Source organism: Rhinolophus ferrumequinum, chromosome 5 (genome assembly GCF_004115265.2).
Source record: "Rhinolophus ferrumequinum isolate MPI-CBG mRhiFer1 chromosome 5, mRhiFer1_v1.p, whole genome shotgun sequence".
Lineage (NCBI taxonomy): Eukaryota > Metazoa > Chordata > Mammalia > Chiroptera > Rhinolophidae > Rhinolophus > Rhinolophus ferrumequinum.
Genome location: NC_046288.1, coordinates 15,878,175 through 15,905,272, shown reverse-complemented (window position 1 = coordinate 15,905,272; position 27,098 = coordinate 15,878,175). Strand labels below are relative to the sequence as shown.

Sequence of the window (27,098 nt, the reverse complement as noted above, 5' to 3'; positions counted from 1 at the left end):
ATGATACCTTAATAAGCCTGACTCAAAACCAAACAGAGTTCATGAGGCTTTTCTCTAGTAGCCCTTAAGCAAGCTAATCCTTAGCTTGCTGCTTTGAGAATCAGGAACGAACTCATGCTGTATCAAGGGAACAAAGAAACTAGTGAGATTCACCTTGCTACGTATCAGTCCTACTATTCTTATTCTTTAGATGCTCCCCCTGACAAACTGGTAAGAAGGAGCTTCAAAATTCTTAATATCCTCAAAAAATGTAATGGAAAGAATATGTCTCAGGCTTGTAAATTTCTTCTGTCTAGGTCTTTATTTTTTTTGGTGTGTGTGTTATGGTCTATAGCAGACGCCGTTTATTAAGTGATATCAGCCATTTAGCACAGAGTAAGACACTACACTTTCAGTGCCCCAGTTGGGGCTAAGAAGGCAGCACATGCCTTGTTTGCTACCTCAGAGAGTTGTGGTGAGAATCAGAAGAGGGCATGGCTGCGTTGTGTAAACTGGAAAGTGCTCAATAAAGACAGGTGATTTCATTGCCAAGTATTATTAACAAACCTGAATATAACAGACTTAGTTTCAGATATCGGAGAGCAACCTACAAACACAGCGTGGGTATGATGTGTAGGAAAGATGAACTTGACTTGCATCGATGTTTGGCCACAGTGCCTTCTTGCCCAATAGAGAGAATCTGTGGCATTCAGGAGTTTTGTGCATAGCACTGGTAAGTGGCAAGAATTAAATTTGACAGATTGGAGAGTGAGAAGTGACTCAGTCCAAGGACTGGTATAGGCAAAAGTTGTGCTTAGAAGTTCTGAAGGAGTGAATCTTCAGCAAGTTCTTTTGTTTTTGTTTTTGCACAATCTTTAGTTTTTTACAATGTGGGTTCTTTTTGTTCTAAATCTAGGTGATCATAGTAGCAAATGTGTTACGTCACCCATACGAAACCCTGCCTTCTGATATGTCATCTTCCAGTGTTTTTGCCACCCTAGTGTTCTATACATTTCCGTTTCATGTAACAGCCAGCTTTTATCCTTGTGTTGTCATGAACCCACTGATATCAGTGATAAAGTTTTAGCTACAGTCGTAACAGATTTCTCCTCTTTATATACATATGCACAAAATTAGAATCTTGCTTCTTCGATTGCTAAATCGTGTGTCTTGATGAGGTGCTCCATGTTTGAGCTCAACAAATATTTATTTGTGTGACTTTATTTGAGAACTTATTTCCAGGGTACTGCAGAATTAGAAAATGAATTCTACGAGCAATATGACCTTGGCCAGATCACTTAACATCTGTTTCCTTACTTTCAAAATGCAGGTGATGCTTTCAACTTCACTGTTGTCACCATGTTGCAAAAATCACAATAGCTTAGCAAAGCTTGCAGTCAACTCTGAAATTCTGCCCCAATATAAGGCAGTTAGTATTATTAATGGCATTCTTCTCATTATTTTTACCACTCCCAGAAGAGGGTTCACTGATAAATTGTTATGTTTCTCCAGGGAGAGTTACTCCGGGGCAGCTGATGTCCTATATTCACCTCTTCAAGAACAATCTCAAAGCTCTAATGAATCACTGTGGACTCTTGCAGCTTGGGCTGGCCACTGTTCAAACTCTGAAACACCCACAGACTGCCAAGTGGGACAACTTTCTGGCTTTTGAAAGGCTCCTTCTCCAGGTATGTTGGCTATGGGAGCTTCTTGGTATGTTAATAATTAAAATTTTTGCTTCCAGGGAAATACTCTGCTATTTATAAGTCATATTGTTGACATATGCCCTATATTATATTCTCCTGTGCCCCTGAATTAAAATAGAAACTTTCTCCATACATTTTTTTTTTGACAGTGATATCTTTGGCTTCTCACTTGATACTAAGAATGTTGTTTGAGTATTTGACTCATCTTTGAAAACCTCTGTTCAATTTTATGCCATTTGGACCTTTCTTGATCTTCATGACATCTTTATTCAGTCCTTGCTCCTTCTGTAGAATATTATTGCTAATTACGTTTCTTCTGACGCTAACTCGCCTCTAATCCTTAAACAACGTATATGGCATGTGGCTTAGTAAAAGATGAAAAGAGGCAAACTCTAGTTGTAGTTTCATGAAGAAATTTGTATGTGGGGTAGGACCTTTTCTTGATTGAACTATTTTCATGGGAAACTTTTTTATAAAGCTATATTTTTTAAAATTGTAAAGTATTTCAGAATTACATTAAATAACAAATATCTATGTACTTTCCATATAGACTCAATATAACTTATTAGTCTTTGATATTTATTTTATACTTTTCTAAATTAGAGAAATAAATATAGAGATAAAGTTTAAACATCCCTCATACTGTACTGTTTCCTGCTCTGATTTTCCTTTTTCCTTTCTCAGAAGTAATCACAAGCTCGATTCCTTGTTTCTATATTTTTATTAAACAAATATTAATTAATATTTATTTTCCCATAAATAATACAGAATATTGTTATGAGCTTTACGTTTTATGTAGTCACTTATATAAACTATACACATCCAAGTTGATGTGTATAGATCTAGTTCATTTGTTTAAACTTTACCATGGTATTTGATAGTATGAATATACAATTTATCCAGTCCATATTGATGTGTATTTAGGCTGTTCCATGAGTGTGTGTGTTTAGAAAGAAAGTGATGAATATCCTGGAGCATGTCTTCTGGTACACCTGTGAAAGAGTTTCTCTAGGATATATACCTTGGAGAGGATTATTAGATTGTTGACTATGCATATTGTTGAGTTTTCTAAATATCATCAAATAGATCACCAAAGAAATTCCACTAGTTGACCCTTCTGCCAAGAATGGATGACAGTTTGTTTCGCAGCACTCACTATTATCAAACTTAAACATTTTGTTTAGTGGGTTAATGCTATCTGGATGTATAAATTTGCAATTCTCTGACTACTATGAAGCTGAGCATTTTTTATGGCACTTAATTATTGGCTATTCAATTTTGCCCTTCTGTCAGATGCTCATTCTTATACTTTGCACATTTTTGGTCTATTGGGTAACAGCAAAAACTGTTACGTTTATGAAATATTCTGTTGTACTATAAAATACTTATCCAACAGTCATTTTTCTCTTTCTCATGTTGGCAGAACACCAGTTTTGTTCCAGTGTCTAGTCTTTCCCCACATGATTCAAGCAAATCCTAGTTGGTCTCAGACTAGATTGGTAGTCTCATTTCCCCACCTAATGATTGGTTTAGCAGTTCTAGCCAAAGAGAGACAAAGGGAAGTTTGCTGATTGTGTTTCTAGGAAAGATTTCTCTTGCTCTTCTAGAAAGATACATAATGAAGAAACAAACTCCTTTTCTGCCTCTGGATGTATGTTTGTGACACGTTGCACATTTTGTGTTAATGAGGGGAGCTCGCTGATATCCTCAGGAAGACAGAACAGAACCTAAATCCTTAATGGTGACTTTGAGCCTTACCTCAAGATACCTGGTTTTGTGAGATAATTCTTCTCATTGTTCAAACCATTTTAACAATTGGTTTTCTGTTATCTGGAGCCAAAAGATATTCATCCTTTTCCCATTGATATATAATATACTGAGATCTCATATAAAGCTGGGTGTATTTCCAGTTTGTAGTCTTGTCCAGTGTTCAGTTTATCCATCACAGAATTAATACCACAGCATTTTAAAATCAATATGCCTAGTTTTATGCTTTCTCTATAAAAGGGACTTACTAGATTTACTTGTGGATATTTAAAAGATTTCAGTGCCATTGTGAATTGAGTTTTTAAATTTTTCTAATTATTTACTACTAGCATATAATAATACTCTTGACTTTTGACTGCAACCTGGCATTTGATATTTATATTTATTTTCTTTTTTTTTTTTTTTTTTTTTTTTTTTTTTTTTTTTTTTTTTTTTTTTTTTTTATTTTCTTTTATCTTGCTGTGATTCATTGGTTCTCCTGGATTTCCAGTGTGGGCAATATCATCTTTGAATAATGGCAATTTTGTTTCTTCCTTCCCACACTTGATACCATTTTCTTTTTTAGTGCACTGAATAGGCATACTAGGACACTGTTCAGAATATTCCTGACTTTAAAAAAATGTTCTAAAATTTTACCATTAAATATTATGTTGCTGAGGTTTTGTTTTGTTTTGAATCAGGCAAGGGAAGTTCCTTCCTAATCCTAATTTGCTGAGTAGTTGTTCTTAATCATGCATGGATGTTGAATTTCGTTTAATGCAAATTCTGAATTTTTAAAATAACTATATAGTTTTTCTCCCTTAATCTGGTTAAACTTGGTCCTACACACACACACACACACACACACACACACACACACACACGCACGCGCGTGAAGCCATAGATGGGGGCTGGTCACCAGAAAGACCAAGCCATCTTATATTTATAATTAATTTTTGGAATCCTGTTCCATATTAGACTGCCTCAGATGTGACCATGGCACTTGGTGTGGTTCTTTCTGCAAATGAAAAGGAATAAAAAGACTGGGAAAAGAAGTGAGCATTTAAAATACTAAAACCTTACTTTTATCATGATTGCTCATTACACTGGCTAGCACTGTGTTTTCAGTGCTATTTTGTTCCTCACAAGTTAGTGTTTTAGCATAAATGAACTTATAAACTAGCCATCATAATTTTTCTTTATTGATGGGCAAAATGCTTATTTTAAATATTTAAGTATTTCCACTATTAGTGTATTAAGTCATAATATAAAGTGAGCTGTCCCTTTTACAGACTATTGTTTGAAGGTAGAACATTTGAGTTTATTTTGAGCATGCGGGCAACGTCTAGCTTTTTCTAAAGGGCTTGAAAGCCACTCAGACACAAATCTCCACCAGCGTTGAGAGTTTATTTTTTTGGAGCCTCATTTCCTCCACTCTATCAGGCCCCTATCACTGGAAACTCAGTGTTGACTTTATGCCCTAAGTAATGTTATAGACAACTTTGGTGAAGAAAAAGGGATTTGTTTTGGAAATCTGTAATTAAACATAAGTCACTGCCTTTTTTCTATGTACTTACTGCCAACTCTTGGGTCCGTGGTTTCTGCAATTTAACGACTAGTCAGCAACAGATCTGTGTACCAATCATAAGACTTATGTTTGACTGAGGCTCCTAAAAATGACAAAAAGATAATGTTATGTGCATAACAGGGAAACTTTTTTGAGTATTGTTGGGAAAAATCTAACATTTATTGTCAGTGAATAGGTTTTTAAAAACCAAAGGAGATGAAACATCTTCTTAGTGCCTTTTTCTCTCCTCTATCTCCAAGGTCCAATGTCGCAATCTCTGTTTTTGGCATTCGCTACAGGTGTGCTAATTAACAAATAATTTTATTTCTGTTTCAAGTTTAGAATGTAGAAAAAAATACATGTAACCTTAGCATGGATAATTATTACCTTATTAATAAATCTATTCACTTTTAAAAGTATCTTTGCATTTTTTAAAATCAAAGTATGGATTTACTTAATTTGGTCGCAGCCTATGAAGACTTATTTTTATAATGTAATAAGAAAGTTTGATTTAGTTTCCTCATCTAAATAGGAATAAAGAGCCTACCTCATAGACTTATGGTCAGGACTGAATGAGATTAGATACGTACATCACTAAGTACAGTGCTATAGTAAGTGCTCAATAAATAGTAATTACTTCTTCTTTTAGCTGAGCCAGAGATATTACAAATGTCAATGTATTTTATGTGAGTAATGCCTTTAATACATTCTCACCTAAATTTTTTTAATTAAAATTTTTAAGGAAAATGAGACTGTTACTTAGAAAAATCTTACTTTTTTCATATTTACTGTTTGATCATGTTTAACGGTATTTTTCTTTACATCTAGATTTAAATCCTATTGTTTCTACAATGTACAGCTGATGTTTTTATGCTAATTGTCACAAAGGAAAACTTTCATTGACCATAATATATCGTGGTTATAAACTGTTAGCAAACTATGTAGTAGAAGCAGCTATATTTATACTTCCTAAAAAGTACAATTTATAAATATGTATGTGTTATCTACCTCGTTATTTCTTTATGCAGAATTTACATTTCTAAATTAAAATATCCAACATGCAAAGTGATTTTTTAAATAAAATATAAATGAGTTATAAAGCCACTCAAGATAACCCAGGTAAATGTTGCTTTAGTTTTGCATTTTATGCGTCTTTGCAATGAAAAGTAGGCAAACCATTTTATTAGTCGTCAAAGTATTTTTAATTGGTAGAATCTGTTTTTTTAATGCTATACTAAATTTCAGGATATCGCTTCTTTAACCAATCAAGTTTGCCTAACCAAAATAATAGTGTATCTGCTTGTCCTATAACAAAGTGGTGGCTTTTACCTTCTCAGTCCTGTAGCACTTCTGTTAGATCCCACACCATATCACGGGGCTTGGGAGTGTATTGGCTCACTTTAGCTCTGTTCCTGATTTCACCAGCACCCTGGGAGGGTCTGTTTTATAATGATGTGTCATTTGTGAAAGTGCTGGTGATATTGCCTGAATCAAGATTGAGGGGAGGCAGAAAAAGATGATCCCCAAAATCAGACCTGAGAGTTGTTTGCAGATGAGGGGAATTTCCCATGGGATTTTTCCGGAGAAGGAAAATTGAATAGCATGTTCAAAAGAAAACTGCTTGTTTCTTTTATATTCTACTCTCAACACTCACGACACCAAATGTGCAGGGGTTTTTCCCATACCAACCAATTCTCCAACTCTCTAAACACCCACTGGGTGACTCTACAATTCAATTATGACACTAACTGCATTGAATCAGCACAGACTCCACGGGTTATGCAGTCCCTCCCCGACACACCAGTTGCAAGCCTGTGCCTCTCATACTTCTGACAAACCGGCTATAAATTGGGGTTCCCACGGCCTCTTCTTCAGGCTTGATAGTTTGCTGTAATGGCTCACAAAACTCTGGGTAACATTTATTGAAGCTTACCAGCTTATTATGAAGGACATACAAAGGATACAGACGAACAGTCAGGTGAAGAGTATGTAGAGTGAGGTCCAAAAGAGTTCCAAGTGCAGAACTTCTGTTTTCCTGGAATTGGGAGGTGCCAGCCTCCCCGCATGTGGATGTGTTTACCAACACGGAAGCTCCCTGAACCCTATCCTTTAGGGATTTGGTGGCGGCTTCATCACGTAGGTATGCTTGATTGTTAACTCAGTGTCTGGACCCTCTGCCCTCCCTGGAGGATAAGGGGTAAGGCTCTACGTTCCAAGATTCTACTCATGACTTGGTCTTTCTGGTGACCAACCCTCATCCACAAGCTATCCAGGAAGCCACCAAGCGTCACCTCATTAGAACAAAAGATGTTCCCATCACCCAAGAAACTCCAAGGGATTTAGGAGTTCTGTGTGCCAGGAAACCAGGTCAAAGACCAAATATTAGGACACTAGAACACTAGCACTCCTATTGCTCAGGAAATTACAAGGGTTTTAGGAGCTGTGTGTCAGAAACTGAGGGGGAGCACGGGTGGAGGGCAGAGACCGCACATATATTTCTTATTATGTCACAGTGTTTTTCACAGTATTTCACCAAACTAACTACAAAGGCAAGTTTTACAGAGGGACATCTTTCCGCCACTCCTGATTTCCATGGGGAGGGGTTTTCTAGTCATGCTTTGGCCTCTCTCTTACCCTTCCTTCACTCCTCCTTCTCTTAGGGAGAGGGCTGTTTTATCTGGTTGGCCAATTTGGGATGATCAAATAGGCTCAACTGTGCCCTTCTCCCCTTGGGAGTGGCCCTGCTGTGCAGAGCACAGTGGTGTTCAGCTCTTTCAGGATCGGAATCTGGCAGTGACTTCTTTCTCCACTCTTCTGAATTTTTAGAGCAAGCTGGCAGCAGGGGGCAGATGCTTGCCCTGCTTCTTCCTGGGAGGGCTGCCCTGATCAGTGTCTGATTCTGGAGCTCCATCTGAGCCAGCCAACTTGGGTAATAGACCGAATATTTGACCACTCAGTCTGGCCTTTATCAATAATTAAAGCGATATTTACACTCAGGCCTTTATTAAGCTCTGCTTTATTTCTCAACCTGTTCAGAACCATTTTTGAGAAGAGGGGCGCTATTTTTTGGTAGCCCCCTTGGAGAGCCCTACAGTATTCAGCAGTTGTTTTGAATGAACTGTCTTAAATATTTTTGGGGAAGGGTTTAATGGGTATTTAGCAGTTACCTCTTTGGACCTTTGTATTAAGCAGTTATACAAAGAGAGGTAGCAATCAGGGAGAGAGTAACATAGTACAGAAGAAAACTTTCGTTTTTGAAAATGAGCTGAAAATAGTGAAGGTCATTTTCTATTCTGAAAACCGAAGGAGCACTTTTAGCTAGGAGAATACTACCATTTCTCATTGATTCTAAGATGTCCATTTTTTTCACATATCTGAAATTGGGATGCATCCTGAAATCAATGGCATTTCCTAGTTTAAGTGCAGTATTTTTTATTTCTTGCTGAGAATACATAAAATAATGCCATGTGTTATAATCAATGATGTCTTAAGAGTCAATGAAATGGGGTTTTGAAGTTAAGCGGGTGAAAATTTCCCCTGACCTTGGGAAACTTAGGTGACCTAGGAAGACCTAGGAAGACCTAGGTGTCTTCCTGACTGCTGTGTTGGCAAAGCTATTGGGTTAAAATAGTGGCATTTGAGTGACAGCTTGCCTTCACTGGCCATGAGTTTGACAAAAGGTTTGCCACTTGGGGTATTCATCTCACTGTAGAGCCTTTCATAAGTTAAGGAGGGGATTTTTTTTGAGGTAAGTTTGTGACTAGTGGAATATGCTGTGAATACATCATGATTACTTCAGTGAGACTGAACTTTCCCCTAATTTTCTCTAGGGCCAAGGAGTAGGTGCTGTGGGGGTATGCTCGTCGCTGGCTCTATGAGTGGATTCCTGATAGCGCAGGAATGTGTTGACTTAGCTTGGGTCCCTATAGTGAAATATAAGTTGTGTAATATTTTAAATATAAAAACAGTGCATTTAAATTCTTAAAAATTATGACTGATTATCTGAATTAAAATAAACCCACAATTAGTGTCTTAAAGCCATACAAATGTATATTTCATTGTTGCATTTGCTTATTTTTAACCTGTTTTGTGTATAACTCATTTTGATTAAAAACATGTAAGACATTTTATTCCCAACTGCTGATAACTCATTTTAAACTAAAATTTAGTTATAACAGCATACCTGAAATTAGTTAACTTTAAGAAATTTGTACACCAAGATGCATTATTTAGAACAAGTAAAGAAAAATAACTTCTGTATATAAAGGCAATACTGTCTGTCAACTTTTCTAGCCACTTGCTTTGTTTGTCCTCCTTTCTTTATAGATTGTTCCAGGTCCTCTTTTTGTGTGTGTGTGTGGTTTTGGAGTATTCCACATTATTCTCAGCTGTTAAGTAATAACTTCAGTAATCCTGTTACAGATCTCCCCTTCCTGGACGTGCAGCAAATGACCTCTCTCTCTCCTCCCCGCTCCTACCCCCAGCCCCCCCCCCATGCATAGCAGACCTAAAGAAAGAAAACTAGAGATGAAGCAACTTTGATTCTGACAAATAGGGAACTTGGGGCTTTAACAATAGCTAGTGCCTCTTATTAGAATGTTGTCTTCTCAACTCTTTCATGGCTGGTCCAGATCAAAACTTACATACCATCTCCTCATGGAAGTCTTCCCTGAGTAGCCTCTGCATTACTTGTTTTATATTTGCTTCTCATGTTACATATTCATTGTCTCCCTCTGCTAGATTACCAAATAAGTGAGACTAGGGACTTCGTTGACCTAATTCACAAGTACGCCCCAGAACATAGACTCTTCATTTTCACATTTGTAGTAAGTAGTCGGCTGAACTGCCTGCCCAGGGGAATTTAAGAAATTTGTTATAAACATGGAGTTTACTTGCCACAGATTGGTACCTGCAATCTATCCATTGACCTATGTGAGTCGTTTACCAATCGAAAGGAGGTTCTTGTTATGGCCTTTAGGGCAGAGGCTTCTTAACGTTCTCACCACCTCTCCTCACCTTTTTACATAGCACATGTCCGCCCACAGTAATGACTACGCTTCCCAGTTGCCCTTGGAGCTAGTTGTGACCAGGTTCTGGTGAATAAGACACGAGTAGAAGTGACATGGGCCACTTTCAGGCTATGCGCTAAAAGGATAGGTACATGCCTTTCCTTTTTCCTTTTCTATGGACTGAAATGCAGCCAGGATGGCAAGAGCGGGAGTGGTCAATTTGAATTATGAGAGGGAGGTATGCATTGAAGACGTTTCAACAAAAAAATGGAAGAACCATAGTTGATTCGCTGAAAATGGTGTGAACATCACACCAGCCCTGGACCACCTACCTGGTCTTTATGTGAGTGAGAAATATATTCTTATCTTGTTTAACCCTCTGTGATTTTGAATCTTTGTGATAGCAACCAAGCATTCTAATTAACATGGTCATCTTTTACCGCAGTTTCCCTCACAGAAGTTTGTGCTGTGAGCCTTGTAATTTTGATCATTTTATAATCTCCTGGGGAAACGATCAAAATAATGGGTTGTCTTGATGTATGTGCTCTTAAACATCACTAGATGCTGGGATATTTGGAAATAGTATATGAGACTTAATTTATTTTAATGCAACACTAAATTATTAGAGTTTTTAATTTTTCCAAGAAATTTATGGGGAAAAGTCCCAGATGAAGGATATTTGGAATTAAAAAGATGTGAGTAGCCTAAAATAGTGGTCCACCAGGACCTCATGCAATTAGACTCTTTTATTAATTCAAAAGACCTCAACCCCCTTTTTCCCTCACAATTCAGAACACCTGGGAGGACACCGTCTTATCTATAAATAGAATAAACTTTACTAATTCTCAGAAATATAAGTTATCTCTTTAGTTTCTTTCTTCAGGACAGCCTCTGCCCTCTAGTTCTTTGCCAAGAGAGGCATCACTTCCAAATGGTGGAGGAAAAAGCTTTTTTCAAAAGAAAATGTTTTCCTTTCCATGTAATAACAATCTATTGAGCACATGCTACCTGCTGGACAGTGAAATTATAAGACCAAAATATATATGATTTTTTGGATGTACATACAGTTTATTTTGTAATATGGATTACATATCAGTACATTAGTACCATTTGTGCCACCAGGGATACATGATCAAGTAGGATTTTCTAGGATGGTTTGAGTACCTAAGTACTATATTTATAGTATTGCTCTGTGAGAAAAATAAGTCCTAGATTCTCATCAACCAATTTACAAATAAATTTCTTGAATTGCTGATTCAGACTTGAGGACTGTATAGCAGAGGTTGGACAAGTTATGAACCTGACCATGGTCCTACTTCTAGTAAGTGTCAGAGCCAGGTTAAAACTTCTGTCTTATCCTGAAGCCATACCCTTCACTACTATGTATTGCTGAAATATTTGTCCTGAGGCAAAGCATCAAAATGACTGTTGACCACTTTCTTCTCATACTCCACTCATTCTTGTTCTCAGGCATTAGGGTAAAAATGTTTGCAAAGCACAATAGAGTCTATATAACCCATTAATGCAAATTTCAATTTATTTGCATTTAAGCCAATAGCTTTCTTTATGAGGACTGTATTCATTAAAATACTTTTCCCACTAATTTGTTTTTTCTTGCTAGATCTATAAATTTGGTATCCATGTTAGTTTTTTATCGTGAGTTTTACTCCTCTTCAAGCCTTTTATTGAAACCTGATGACCTGATGAGACATATTTCTCCATGAGAATATATCATCTCAATTTCACTTTTCTCCTGCAGAAGATTTTATTTTAATGTTGTTCTTCTCCCCTATCACAGTATTGTATTTTTGAATAATAAAAGAGAGAGACAAATGGAAAATAGAAAAAAACAACCATGAACTTCTTGTTGCTTTACCCAGGGAGGGCACATTGCCAGGGTTTTAGAGTTAGGTGAATTTGTGCCAAGCATCTGATTAGAAAGTGAGAGTTGAATATATAGGCTAAGTAGACGATTGCTTTTAAACTGGGCTTGCCTTAGAAGCAATGATATCATATGTTATTCCAGCTGGAAGCCAGAATCAGTAATCAGGCAAAGTTAAGTTCAAGGCTAACAATTTTGGTTCTTCAAGTTTTGTGAGTCTACCAAAAAAGTTTCAAATACAGACTTTATGACGGTGGCTGAAGGCATATCTGGGTGGGTCTTCATGTTGTGAAAAACAAGAAGGGCATAACCATTCTGGTTTGCTTGACCAAAAGGGAAATAATAATGGTTTGTTCTTCCCTGCACTGACTGAGTCTTCTGTCCTGGGCCACTCCCTCTAATTGTTTGTCCTATGCTGGCCACCCCAACCGTTGCTGGGATTCATTTTTTTCTGTTTTAAACATCTGGGTTCCTAAGACTGAAAGGAAATAACACTGTCTAGTTGATGTGTTTTTGTTTGTTTTTTAGTGTTAGCCTTGGAGAAACCAAGTCTTGCTTATGCCCATTCATTCACAGGATGTCTTAGGTTGTGTCATTAATGGCAGGTCTCTCTGAGGGAAGTGTAGGCCTCGGTGGGCTGATTAGCTAAAGGACCTGAGCACTTCTCTTCAGACTGAAGGATCCTGAGGGTCGTAGAGGTTAGCTTGACATTAGTGGGTACCTGACACTAGACAGTAGGCTTAAGCCTGGGTGTGGAATCCTCCTCCATTTTCTGTTTTTGACCACTCTCAAAGGCCTACACAGGGTGAACTATTTATTGAGGGTTTTTTCCTTTTGAAAAAAAGGAAAAAGCCCTTACCAGAGGCTGCTAATCCTCAAAAGTAGAAGAAATCTTTGTTCAGGATCTCAGGTTTATTTCTGTTGATGGACACTGAGCGTCTGGCCAAGCCTGGCTTACCTGAGCACCTTGTCTGAATGTCTGTGCCTCAGTGTCCCCCTCTGTTACTCCCGTCTTTACTTCTGAGTTAGGGCCCCAAAGCAGCAGTGAAATAGTGCTGAATGGAAGCCGATCAGTCTGTCTGTCTCTTTCTCTCCAGAATGTGTTGATACTGGAAGTGATGAATGTTGAATGATCCAAGTTTCATAAAGACAGACATTCTTTAGCAGAAGTGATATGTGGCATTTCTCTTTCCTCTCCTTACACAGTGTTTCCCGGTAGGGGCAGTACTAGCTTATAACTTGCAGAGTAATGTCGGGTCATTTTAGAGAGATTATGGAAATACTTCTAGAGTAATTTGTCATGTCATATCTGTGCAGAAAAAAAATCCACAGCTGAGCAATTACATATTGTTTGTACCAAATGTTTTTAATAGGAATCTTCACTAGCACACTATGCAAGAACACATCTTAATTTTTTTAATCTCCTCATTATGAGTTCTTTAAAAAAAAGTAGCAAATGAGCAAAACGGAATTGCCAAAAAGCCTATTCCAGTGGAAAATATGTGTTAAAAATTGATTACCATCTGCCACATGGAGCTTTTTCTATTATTATCCACTTATGTGATTAAAAAAAATCTTTATTGTGGTTTGACGAGAGTACAAAAGATTCCTCTTTTCCTTAGTCCATGTAGAGTTGATATAATCTCTTTTGGTGAGTTTGGTTTTATTTAGTGTTGCTGTTTTGTTTGATATATTAGTAACTGTTTGAAGTTTGTTTCCCTTGCAACATTTTGGATTTATAATTTTTAAATAGAAAAAATGACGAAATGAAATTGGAAATTTTGGGGTTTGGAATTTCTGATTACTAATTCTCACTGAAAAATGTAGAATTTTTCTTATTCTATCTTGTTGAATATATAATACCCATACTTTTTTACTTTATATTCTTTAATATTGGTAGAAAACCATTATAAAATATAAAAACATTATAAAATGTATACAATAGCATACATCAAGGCATTTTGGGAGGAGAAGGGAGGTAATTACTTGAAACCTTAATATATATGTAATATTTTAGTTTATTTATTTAGGTAACTTTCATTTGATGGATGTTTTATTTTGTTTGTAGAGATTTTTTTTAAAGATCATAGTCTAAATGAGAAAAAATAATAAAAAGCATATTAGCAGTAATCCCATAAACATAACTCTTTAAAGGCAAACTGCCTATTTAAATATGATAAATATACTAACCAAGGCATATGTCATCAGCACTCTTCTCTACTGACCAGAATAGTTCCTAATGCACCCACTTGATTTAAATTCTCCTTATGAATAATTCATATGCTGATTGGAAAAAGGACTAATTCAGTTTGTTTCTGCTAAGCATAACAAAAGAATAGAGTAAAAAAAAAAGGAAAAATATAGATCAAAGTTTGGAAGCAAAGACATTTCACTTTTGTAGGAGTGTTAATGAAATGACCTCCAAATGGAGATGATTTCTTATGTAGCCAGAATGTAAAATCCATCCATCCAACCAACAAATGTTTAGTGAGCACCTACTGGCTACCAGACACCATTCTTTGGCACTGACGCTGCATTAGTATACAAGGAAAACAACGTCTCTGCTACTGTGGAGCTTACATCAAATCATATACTAAGTAGAGACAAGCAATAAACAGTTAATAATAAGACTGCAGTCAGCACAAATTTTGATCATCTGTTGGGTGTGAAGCATTCTATTACATGTTTGTTTTTTTAATTAAAATTTATTGGGGTAATAATTGTTAGTAAATTTATGTAGATTTCAGGTGTACAATTCTGTAATACATCACCTATATATCACATTGTGTGTTCACCACCCAGAGTCAGTTCTCCTTCCATCACCATATATTTGATCCCCTTTACCCTCATCTACCACCACCTCCGTCCCCTTATACTAAACTAAACTAATTGTCTGTGTCAGTGTCTGTGTCTGTGTCTGTAAACACTAAACTGTTGTCTGTCTATGAATTTTTGTTTCATTTGTTTGTCTCGTTCTTTTGTGGTTTTCAGTTTTATATACCACATATCAGTGAAATCATATGGTTCTTGACTTTTTCTGTCTGACTTATTTCGCTCAGCATAATATTCTCAAGATCCATCCAGGTTGTCACAAATGGTCCTATTTCATCTTGTCTAACCACCGAATAGTATTCCATTGTGTATATATACCACATCTTCTTTATCCATTCATCTATCGAAGGACATTTTGGTTGTTTCCATGTCTTGGCCACCGTAAATAAAGCTGCAATGAACATTGGAGCACGCATGTCTTTACGGATAAATGTTTTCAAAGTTTTTGGATAGATACCCAGGAGAGGGATTGCTGGGTCATATGGTAATTCTATTCTTAATTTTTTGAGGAACCTCCACACTGCCTTCCATAGCGGCTGCACCAATCTGCATTCCCACCAACAGTGTATGAGGGTTCCTTTTTCTCCACAGCCTCTCCAACACTTGTTACTATTTGTCTTGTTGATGATAGCCATTCTGACTGGTGTGGGGTGATATCTCATTGTGGTTTTTATTTGCATTTCTCTGATGATTAGTGATGTTGAACATCTTTTCATATGTCTATTGGTCATTTGAATGTCTTCTTTGGAGAAATGTCTATTCAGGTCCTCTGCCCATTTTTAATTCGATTGTTTTTGTTGTTGTTGTTGTTGTTGAGTTGTATGAGTTCCTTATATATTTCAGATATTAGCCCCTTATCGGAGGCATTGTTTGCAAATTCTTCTCCTATTCGGTTGGTTGCCCTTTTATTTTGTCAATCGTTTCTTTTGCTGTGCAAAAGCTTTTTAGTTTGATATAATCCCAATGATTTATTTTAGCTTTTACTCCCCTTGCCTTTGGAGTCAAATTCATAAAATGCTCTTCGAACCCAAGGTCCACAAGTTTAGTACCTAGGTTTTCTTCTATGCAGTTTATTGTTTCAGGTCTTATGTTTAGGTCTTTGATCCATTTTGAGTTAATTTTGGTACATGGGGACAGATAGCAGTCCAGTTTCATTCTTTTGCACGTGACTTTCCAATTCTCCCAGCACCGTTTATTGAAGAGGCTGTCTTTTCTCCATCGCATGGTTTTGGCTTCTTTGTTGAAAATTATCTGTCCATATTTATGTGGGTTTATTTCTAGGTTCTCTATTCTATTCCATTGGTCTGTGTGTCTGTTTTTCTGCCAATACCATACTGTTTTGATTATTGTTGCCCTGTAGTACAAGCTGAAGTCAGGAAGTGTGATACCTCCAGCATTGTTCTTTTTCTTACAATAGGATTGCTTTGGCTATTCAGGGTCTTTTGTGGTTCCATACAAATCTGACGATTTTTTATTCTATTTCTTTAAAAAATACCATCGGGATTTTTGATGGGGATTGCATTAAATCTGTATATTGCTCTGGGTAATATGGCCATTTTAACTATGTTGATTCTTCCAGTCTATGAACACAGAATGTCTTTCCATTTCTTTGTGTCTTCTTCAATTTCTTTTAAAAATGTCTTATAGTTTTAAGTACATAAGTCTTTCACATTCTTGGTTAAGTTTATTCCTAGGTATTTTATTCTTTTTGTTGCAATTGCAAGAGGAATTGTTTTTTTCTGAGATATCACTGTTAGTATATAGGAATGCAATGGACTTTTGTACATTGGTTTTGTAGCCGGCAACTTGACTGTATTCGTTTATTGTTTCTAATAGCTTTTTGGTGGAGTCTTTAGGGTTTTCTATATATAGTATCATGTCATCTGCAAAGAGTGACAATTTAACTTCTTCATTCCCAATTTGAATGCCATTTATTTCTTTCTCTTGCCTGATTGCTCTGGCAAGGACTTCCAACACTATGTTGAAAAGCAGAGGAGATAGGGGACAGCCCTGTTGTGTTCATGAACATAGAGCAAAGGGCTTCAGTTTTTCACTGTTAATTATGATAGTAGCTGAGGGTTTGTCATATATGACCTTTATTATGTTGAGGTATTTTCCTTCTCTACCCACTTTATTGAGTGTTTCAGTCATAAATGGATGTTGTATCTTGTCAAACGCTTTTTCTGCATCGATTGATATAATTATATGACTTTTGTGCTTTATTTTGTTTATGTGGTGTATCACATTGATGGATTTGCAGATGTTGAACCATACTTGTGCCCCAGGGATGAACCCCACTTGATCGTGATGAATAATCTTTTTAATGTATTGTTGCATTCGATTTGCTTTAAGGATTTTTGCATCTGTATTCATCAGAGATATTGGTCTGTAATTTTCTTTTTTGTGTTATCCTTACCAGGTTTTGGTATCGGTAATGTTGGCCTCATAAAATGAGTTAGGGAGTATTGTCTCTTCTTCAATTTTTTGAAAGCGTTTGCGTAGGACCGGTATTAGATCCTCTTTGAATGTTTGATAGAATTCACTAGTGAAGCCATCTGGTCCCAGGCTTTTGCTTTTGGGAAGGTTTCCAATGACTGATTCAATTTCCTTACTGTTGATCAGTCTATTTAGATTTTCCAATTCTTAGTGATTCAGCCTAGGAAGGCTATATGTTTCCAAGAACATGTCCATTTCTTCTAGGTTATTGAATTTGGTGGCGTGTAATACTATTCTTGGATGATCCTTTGTATTTCTGTGGCATCTGTGGTAACTTCCCCTCTTTCATTTCTGATTTTATTTGTGTCTTTTCTTATCTTAGTGAGTCTAGCCAAGGGTTTGTCAATTTTATTAATCTTTTCAAAGAACCAGCTCTTTGTTGCATTAATTTTTCCTATTGTCTTTTTGTTCTCTATTTCATTTAGTTCTGCTCTGATTTTTATTATTTCCTTCCTTTTGCTGACTTGGGGTTTCATTTGTTCTTCTTTTTCTAGTTCTTTAAGGTGTAACATGAGGTTATTTATCTGGGATTTTTCTTCTTTCTTGAGATAGGCCTGTAATGACATAAATTTCCCTTTTAAAACTGCTTTCGCTCCATCCCAAATATTTTGGTAGGATGTATTTTCATTCTCATTTGTTTCTATGTATCTTTTGATCACTCCTCTTATTTCTTCTTTGACCCAGTTGTTCTTTAAAAGTATGTTGTTTAAGCTCCACATATTTATGGTTTTTCTTGCTTTCCTTTTGCAGTTGATATCCAATTTCAAAGCCTTGTGATCAGAGAATATTCTTGGGATGATTTCAATCTTCTTAAATTTGCTGAGACTAGTTTTATGTCCCAATATATGGTCTATCCTTGAGAATGTTCCATGTATACTAGAAAAGAATGTATAGTCTGATGTTGTAGAATGAAGTGCTCTATAAATGTGAATTCTGTCCATTTCATCTAATGTGTCATTTAGGGCTGCTATTTGTTCATTTATTTTCTGTTTGGATGATCTTTCCATAGCTGTCAATGATGTATTTAGGTACCCTACTATAATTGTGTTTTGGTCAATTTCTCCCTTTAATTCTGTTAGTAGTTGCTTGGTATATTTCGGTGCTCCCTGATTGGGGACATAAATATTGATGACTGTTATGTCTTCTTGTATAGTCCCCTTTACCATTATGAAATGTCCATCTTTGTCTCTTATTACCTTTTTTATCCTGAAGTGTGGTTCATCTGATATCAGTACGACTACATCTGCTTTTCTCTGAATACCATTTGATTGGAGTGTCAGTTTCCACCCTTTCACTTTGAATCTATATTTGTCCTTGTAGCTGAGATGCATCTCTTGGAGGCAACATATGGTTGGGTTTAGTTTTTTGGTCCAATCTGCTACTCTGTGCCTTTTTATTGGTTAGTTCAGTCCATTAACATTTAGGGTGATTATTGATATATGAGAATTTTCTATCATTCTATCTCTGATTTTCTGGTAGGATGTTGTCTCCATTGTTTCTTTGCCTTTTTGTTGCTGTCTGTTATTTCACTGTGGTGGTATTCTATGATTTTTCCCTCTATTTCTTCTTTTTTTATGTTATATATTTCAGTTCTGGATTATTTTTGAGTGGTTACCATTAAGTTTATGTAAAAGAAAGTGTCATATTGAGAGTATTCCATTTTCTTCAGTACGCTTACTTTCTCCATTCCCTTGTGCCGTTCAGACCTTTACTCTCACTCCTTTTATGTTTTTGGTGTCGCAAATTATCCGTTTATGCTGTGAGTTGATTTCTGCACTGCACTAGCAAGTTGTCTTTCTCCTCTTTTTTTCAAGTGTTTTTTTCTCTCTTTTTGTTACCCTATGTGTTATGTTTAAGTGTATAGTGTCCTGTTTGGTATGGAGGCTGCTATTTCCTGCTTCTGTCTGTTTGTAATACTACTCATGGTTTTGTATTCTTTTGCTTTTTTGTTTCAAGTCAAATAGCCTCCTTCAGTATTTCTTGTAGTGCAGGTCGTGTGTTACAAAATTTCCTCAGCTTCTGTATGTCTGGAAAAGTCTTTATCCTCCTTCATATCTAAATGATATCTTTGCTGGATATATTATTCTTGGATCATAATCTCTCTCTTTCAATAGTTTGAATATTTGAGTCCACTCCCTCCTGGCTTGTAAAGTTTCTGCTGAAAAATCGGATGATAATTTAATGGGCTTTCCTTTTTAGGTTACTGTCGTCTTTTCCCTGGCTGCCTTGAGGATTCTTTCTTTGTCTTTAATTTTTGACAGCTTTAATACAATGTGCCTTGGAGAAGTCCTGTTGGGATTGAGGTAATTAGGTGTTTTGTTTGCTTCTTGGATTCGAGGTTCCAGTTGTTTCCACAAATTTGGGGAGTTCTCGTCTACTATTTGTTTGAATATAGTCTTTGTCCCTTCTCCCTTTCTTCTTCTAGTATGCTCATTATTCTTATATTTGAATAATATAACGCTTTAAATAATAATACTTTCTGATGCAGTCAGAAAGTTCTTGTAGAGTTTTTTCATTTCTTTTAAGTATCAAGTCTCTCTCTTCTTTTATGTTTGTCATTTTCAGATTTCTGTCTTTAATGTCACTGATTCTTTCCTCTATCTGGTCAACTCTACTACCTAAGCTGGCAATTTCATTCTTCATTGTTTTTATTGAGTTCTTAATCTGCAGAAATTCTATTTGGTTCTTTTTTTAAAATTTCAATCTCTTTGGTAAAATTTTCATTTTGTTTTTTGATTGTGTTTCTGAGTTCATTAAAGTGCCTGTCTGTGTTTTCTTGCATCTCGTTGAGTTTTTTCAGAACTGCAATCTTGAATTCTCTGTCATTTAAGTCATATATTTCCATGTCTTTAAGTTCATTTTCTGGAGACTTTTCATTTTCTTTCTGAGCTGTCTTGTTACTTTGGTTATTCATGGTAATTAATGAATTACTGTTTCTCTTCCTAGGCATCTGCAGGAGTGGGTTCTGCAACAGGTTGATAGGAAGAGGTCTTTCTTTTGTTTTCCAGTAGGTATTGGTAGAATGTTTTATTTTCTCTCTGATTGCAGCCTTTTATTCCCTCTCATGATGTAGTGTTATATTTTCTCTTCACTGTTCCGGCTTCTCACACAGTGGGGGGATTCCCTGGAAGGTGGGCTTCTCCTCTGTGAACAGTTCACCTGGGTCATAGGACACCACCTCTTTGGGGGCATGTGGAGAGCTTCTGAAGTTCCAAAGCTCTTCCTGCTCCAGTTTCAGAGCCTGTGTGTTTCAGCAGCTCTGTTTACTTCTGCAGGGATCCACCCAGATTGATGGAGGCAGGGGTGGGGTGGGTTGTGAGAGGTGACCCAGAGCAATGGCAGCGACCACCACCACAGGCAGTCCTGCTTCCACAGCTCCCTCCCCTTTGCCAGAACTAGTTGAGCTGTGAGTCCATGCCTGCGGGCCGCAGTTCTCAGAACTGCTAATATTCTGTTCTTTTGATCTGACACTGCTACTGTTCAGCGTCTATCACTGGGCAGGTGCAGGCGGGCGAGCACTGGGAGGGTGGGGAGGGGGCGGCTAGGCTCAGTTCCTAAGGCTTCCATTCTCTGCTCGCAGTGAGGGCTTAAACCACCATTTTCACCCTTCTTCCCTCAGTCTTTGCTCTGAGGTCTCCGCCGTGAGCATTGGGTTCAGCCCCATTATATGCTGATCCCTGAGGCAGGACTGTGGTCCATAATCTGAGCAATGATAGTCTGAATTCTTTCCTCACCCATGGCTGTGGAGCTCTGAGCTCCAGTCTGCTCCTGCGCCCACGGGGCCCGTGTCTCTGCAGTTCTCCCTTCCCTCCTCGCCCACTCAACAAATTTGCCCACCTTTAGATAATTTCAGTAGTGCACCTCTTAGTCTTGCCTGTCTGCTGTGCAGGAAGTCCTTTGTGGAATTATAATTGTTCAATTTGTTGTACATTCCAGGAGAGATTTCAAGAGGCTCGCCTCATGCCGCCATTTTTATGACACCATCAGTTCCCTATTAGATGTTAATAAGAGTTTTTTAAAAACTAATTTTCAATTGATAAAGGATATATATCTTAACACTAATGGTTTCTTTTTTACTATACCATAACACCTTATACATGCATCCATAATACATACGTATCAGTTGTACATGACTCAATTATTTGTGTCCATCTTCTTTTGCCACAACTACTTTTGCCACAACACGGTCTGTCAATACTGACAGACCAGCATCTTATAACTTACTTTCCATGCCTCCCTTCCCTTGGAATATGCCTGGCATGTAAGAGGCATGCAGTACATATTGGTGCAATGAATGTGTGTTTTTTTTACAGTTAGTGAGACATTTTCATGTGATACTATCTCAAATTGACCTTCTGGTGTATAATCCTTGGTGTATAAAAAAAGAGGTAATTTCATGATTGAAGCAACATAAAATGAAGGAGTTTAAGTGACAACTTATGGTCAGACAGAATATGTGTTTTTATGCGCAGGTGAGAGAATCATGGGTCATAGCCAAACTTTCTTTCAGAACTCTAATTTGACCTAAAATTTTCATTTTTTGTGGTGAAAGGTCATAGAGGAGGAGGGTGCAGCAGATTGTTTCTATAACTTGGTCAAATCTTGTCCAAAACTTTCTTTTGCCAAACCACTCCCACTTTCACCTTTCACTTTGAGATATCTTTCTGAAGTTTTTACGAGATGTTTATACTGAACTTGCAAGATAATTGATTCTTACTACAACCTCATCTACCACCACTGAGCTCTTGCTAAGTGCTGGGAACCAGGCTGAAGTGCTTTCACATGCATTATCTTATTCAAACCTTACAGTTCCGGGGACTATTGTACAGATGAGGAAACATCCTTTTAGCTTAGAGAAGTTAAGTGTCTGCCTAAGGTTATATATAAGTTATGAAGCGGATTATATCCTGGCTCTGCCTGACCACAAAATCTGTGCTGTCAACATTTACACTACACTGCCTTGAAAAGCTTATTTTCAAATTGAAGTTAAGTAAATGTCATTGTCAAGCTACATATCTATTAATAGGATGGAAAGTGCAGCTCTGCCTATTTATAAGAAAATCTTCTGTACATCAATTTACCAGGAAATATAAAATTCAGGCTCATGATTTTTTATTTTTTGCAGAAGTGATTCTTTGTTTTTGCTTGATGAATAAATAACACACGTTGGAATTTTCTCAAGGAGCAAGCCCCTCCAGTATATCAAGTTCATTTTATTTACCACTTTGCAGTCACATATTATGAATGATGAGTAATACATATAGGAATTGAGGGTTTAGGCTCCCCTCTAGTGTGATCTCCAAAGGCTGGATGTTCTAGTACTGTGAGATTTTATCCAAACAACAAGTCTTTTGAGTTCTTGCAAAGACTTTATATTATTGTTTGCATTCACTTCAGAAATCTCAGCCCTGTTTGTAAGTACCAACTGTAGGTTCTCATTGTTGGGAATTACTTTAGCAGTGATCTTTGTAAGAATCCCTTCTATCTCAAATCCTCTCTATAGACAACTTGTCTCTATAGATTGTATTTCCGGATTTAAGACCTAAATTTTTTTTCTAAACATTGTACACACAGACAAATTTTACTGTTAGCTTTGAGGAACAGCATAATCAATGAACTATTTGCTTTTTTTTAACCTCTTAATTTAAAAATTCATATTGGTATCTCTCATATGCAATGCTCTTTTCTCAAAGTGTACCTAATTTTGTCATCTTTAGATGGCTGAAATTACAACTGGTGCATTTTTATACAAAATTATTGAGTGGTGATAGGAAGGATTTTATTATTGAAGAACAGGGGATGCTCAATAAAGAAGCCAGAAGAGGCGCTCACCCATACCAGCCATCTTCCATTCTGGAAACCACATGCTCCATCTTCTTCCTCAGGAATTCAGAACGGTAAAAAGGAGTAAGAAGATTCAGAACGTCCTTAACAGCTAGGAGATTTCTCAAATGTACCTCCACTGGGACTTTCTTCTTTCAATTTGGGGTAAATAACCCATAGAAAAAAATGCAATCACCTGACAACTGTGTAAGGAGTGTTAAAAATAATTTTGTTAGTGATAGAAAGGTTTTTGTAGATTGATTGGTTTCTGGTGGTAGAAGGGACTGTTTCAATGAGATACTTAGCTACATACTTGCATACTGAGTGATCTCAGTATGCAAATCTGAGTATTCCATTGTCTTCTATATCTTTGCAAGTGCTCTTTTCTTTCACTGGATCCCTTTCTCTGCCCATCCAGAACGCCTTTCCTCACCCTTCAAGTCCAAATTAGCTGCCTTTTGTGGGTGCTTCCCATCATTTTGCACTGATCGTCCTGTCTTTTTATTGTCCAATTTATTTGTATTTCCTCAGCCTTCCAAAGGTAGGGATCATATATGTTTTGTTTACTGCTGTTTTTCCACCTGGAACATAATAGGTGTTCAATAAAAACTTCCTCTGTACTTACGAATTTAATGCAATGTCAGAATTCCAGTGAATGATTTTTTTAAGAATTTATGTTATCGGGGGTGACCGGTTAGCTCAGTTGGTTAGAATGTGGTGCTAATAACACCAGGGTTGCCAGTTGGATCCCCACATGGGCCACTATGAGCTGCGCCCTCCTTAAAAAAGAAAGAATTTATGTTATTCTAAAAAATAGCCATTAAAAAGCTGAAAAACAAGAATGTTGAGTGAAAGACTTGTACAATTAGCCCACATAATTATCATACTTATCAATATATAATGCCAATTATATATTAATGTTTATCAATATTTGTTAGCATATTTTTAGTTTTCATTTTTATGTTTACCCTTTTAATTCAATAATAACCACCACTCTTCTCATAAACAATAATTACTAATAATGTAATACTAATATTGCAAAATAGTTCAGAAACAGATGCAGGAGTATTTTAGTGATTTAATGAATTTAAGAAAGGCAATACCATAAAGCAGTGAGAAAAGGAAGACCAATAAATGGACAAGAATAATTGGTGTGTGGGGAGTTATTGCTGTACAAAAAGGGTAAATTTAAAACCAAAACCAAAAGAAAGCTATTATAAAATATTGGTAAGCATATGGTTTATCATGGAATAGGGAAGGACATTCTAAACATAAAAGCCATGGAATTAATCACAAAGGGGGAAATTGCCAAATATGGAAACTATGGCTTAGTGGTAAAGGGAAAGGACTTTAAAATCAGATGATCCTGGATCTGAATTTTGTCCCCAACCTTACTGAGTGATCTTGTGGGAAATTATTTCTCTCATTAAGCCTCAGTTTCCTCATCTGTAAATTGAAAGGCTTAACAATAAATAAAAGCAAACTAATTAAATCTTTAGAATATAATAATTATGTAAAGTACCTGCCCTTTGCCAATCACATAGAAAACACAATAAATTTTAGCCATTATTACTACCTTTAAAGTTTTTATATATGATATTAAAGAATCAAAACCTCTATAAAAGGCGAACAAAATAGAAAAAGTATTGCCATAAAGACAAAGATTAATATGCATGACATGTAAAGAATCCATTTATATGGATAAGAAAAACAATCGTTCAACAGAAAAAAAAAAGTAAAAGAAAAATGTGGTCAGCCATTTTACTGATGAAGAAATAATAGTGGCCAATAAGCATATGAAAAAAAAGTTCACTTTTCCTAGTAATAAAAAATGTAAAGTCAGACTACACTGAGAAGCAATTTACCACTTCAAATAAGCAAAGATTAACAAATAACAATTCAGTGTTGGGTAGAGCTCAATGGCATGGTCATCAAGAAACATTACTATTGGGAGAGTAATTCTGTCAAAGCACTTTGGCAATATATGATGAGCCCCTTTAAAAAATTAACATCTTTCCTGGTAATTTCACTTCTAGTGATTAATCTTAAGGATACCATCAGACATACTGGTCTGATTTACTTTGAAAAATATTCAGCACAATTTTATTTATAATAACACAAAATTAGGAACATCGTAAATGTTCCACGACAGGAGAATAATGGAATGCAGAATGTAGTCATTAAAAGCAAGTTCTTAACGAATAGTTTTAACGAGGTGAAGAAATATTAATAATATAGTGTCAATGGAAAACGTTTATTCATATGGATATGAAAAACAAAACTGTACAAAGAGTATGAACTCACCTCTGTCAAACAAAAACAATGAAAACAAGTAGAAGGAGGTTAGGCACATAGACAAAATTAGAAGAAATAATGAAAAAATACATGAAAATGGTTATCATAGTTTTCAATGAGTAGTAGGTTTTCCAATATTTATTGCTGCATAGCAAATTACCCTAAAGTTTATTGGCCTACGACAAGCATTTTATTATAGCTTACAATTTTGTGTGGCAGGAATTCAAGCAGAACTCAGCTGGGCAATTCTTCAGCTCCACGTGGTAGCTAATGAGTGACTTGGTCATATTCAGCTGGTAGACAGGCTGATTCAGAGGGTGCAGGGGCCTCAGGCACACGTCTGGACCTTGTGGGGACAGCTGAAAGGATGGGCTCAGCTGCAGCACCTGCACATGGCCTCTTCAGCGTGGCAGTCTCTGGGGAGTCACTCTTCTTACATGGAGCCTCAGCTCTCCCAGAGAAAGTGTTCCGGGGAACTGGTGGTGGAAGCTGCAAGACTTCTTATTCTTATAACTTAGGCTCCGAAGTCCCAGAATATCACGTCTATTGACCAGTCCAAAATCAAGGGGAAAACGTTAGACTCCATTCCCCATGGAAAGGAGAACCAAAGAATTTGTGACCATCTTTTATCTACCCCAGCTGGATTGAGTGATTTCTATTTTCTTGTTTCTGCAAAGTCTACAATGCAATTGTATTATCTTTTGTACATTTGTAAGAGCTCTTTATATATGAAGTTCATAACCTTGAATGAGATCATTTGCATAAAGTACTTAACATTGTGTCTGGCATAAATAGAGCCCTCTCTAAGTGTCAGCTGCCATCAGTATTATCTTTGTTCCTTTCTCATTAGAACAGAAATGTAGTAGTGGGCTTATTCATAGTGGCTCATTAAAAAAAGCATTAAAAAAGACAATTTTGTCTGGGCAAGCCAAACAAGGTTTTATGAACAGTTGATATGTAAACTATATTTTAAAGGATGAAGGGGAGTTTACCAGTTAGGGAAGGGTGGAAAAGGCACTCAAAGTCGTGGGAGCTGTATATTCAGAGACACAGAGTTCAGGATCATTTAACGTGGCAGGGTTCGAGTGTAAGATGCGCATTTGTGGAGAAAGGGCTGAGGATTGGGGAGGGAAGGATTACATTCAAGAGACAGCGCAGAAAACAGAACATACAGGTCTTTGTGACTGATTAACTGTAATAATTCCTTGGGAGTTACAGTAAAAAATGGATCTGTTCGCTAGCTAAAGCAATCTTACTATCTGTTCCTGATTCAGTTTTCTTTCTTTTAACTTCAACATGAATTGTATGTGAAAAGGACAGAATTCAGACCAAGTAATAAACTACACATGGATAAATTTCCTTTCAAGCCCAAACAATAAAGAGTTGGAGAAAATGACTGGCCAAGCTATATTTCTAGGCTTAAATATATATATATATATATATATATATATATATATATATATATATATATGAAAGTCAACAGAACCAAACATTTGTCCATCATCTCAGAGTGGTTGTTCCTGCCTGTTGGGCTTATTAGTTTCATTCTTACTGTCCTGGGGCTCTCCTGTTCCTGTGCCATATGGCCTCCACATCTGGTGACCAGTCCATGCTCTTTTGGGGGAAAAAAACAAAGTTTCCTTTGAGGTACTACAAATACATTTCTGTAGAATCTGCTACTGCCCATGTCTACAAATATCTGGGTCCAAAATTAAATGCATAAAGCTGAAATTATATTACTTTTCAAAGATAACAATAATTAA

The 27,098-nt window shown here is 36.6% G+C and overlaps 1 protein-coding gene across 1 annotated transcript in view; it reads left to right on the top strand.

Annotated features, from left to right (window-relative positions):
• SCFD2 (sec1 family domain containing 2) overlaps window positions 1-27,098 on the top strand; it is a 374,115-nt gene that overhangs the window by 53,094 nt on the left and 293,923 nt on the right. Inside the window, exon 4 of the mRNA XM_033106522.1 lies at window positions 1,492-1,667. Within this exon, the coding sequence (XP_032962413.1) occupies window positions 1,492-1,667 (176 nt within the window). The remainder of the gene's footprint in view (window positions 1-1,491; window positions 1,668-27,098) is intronic.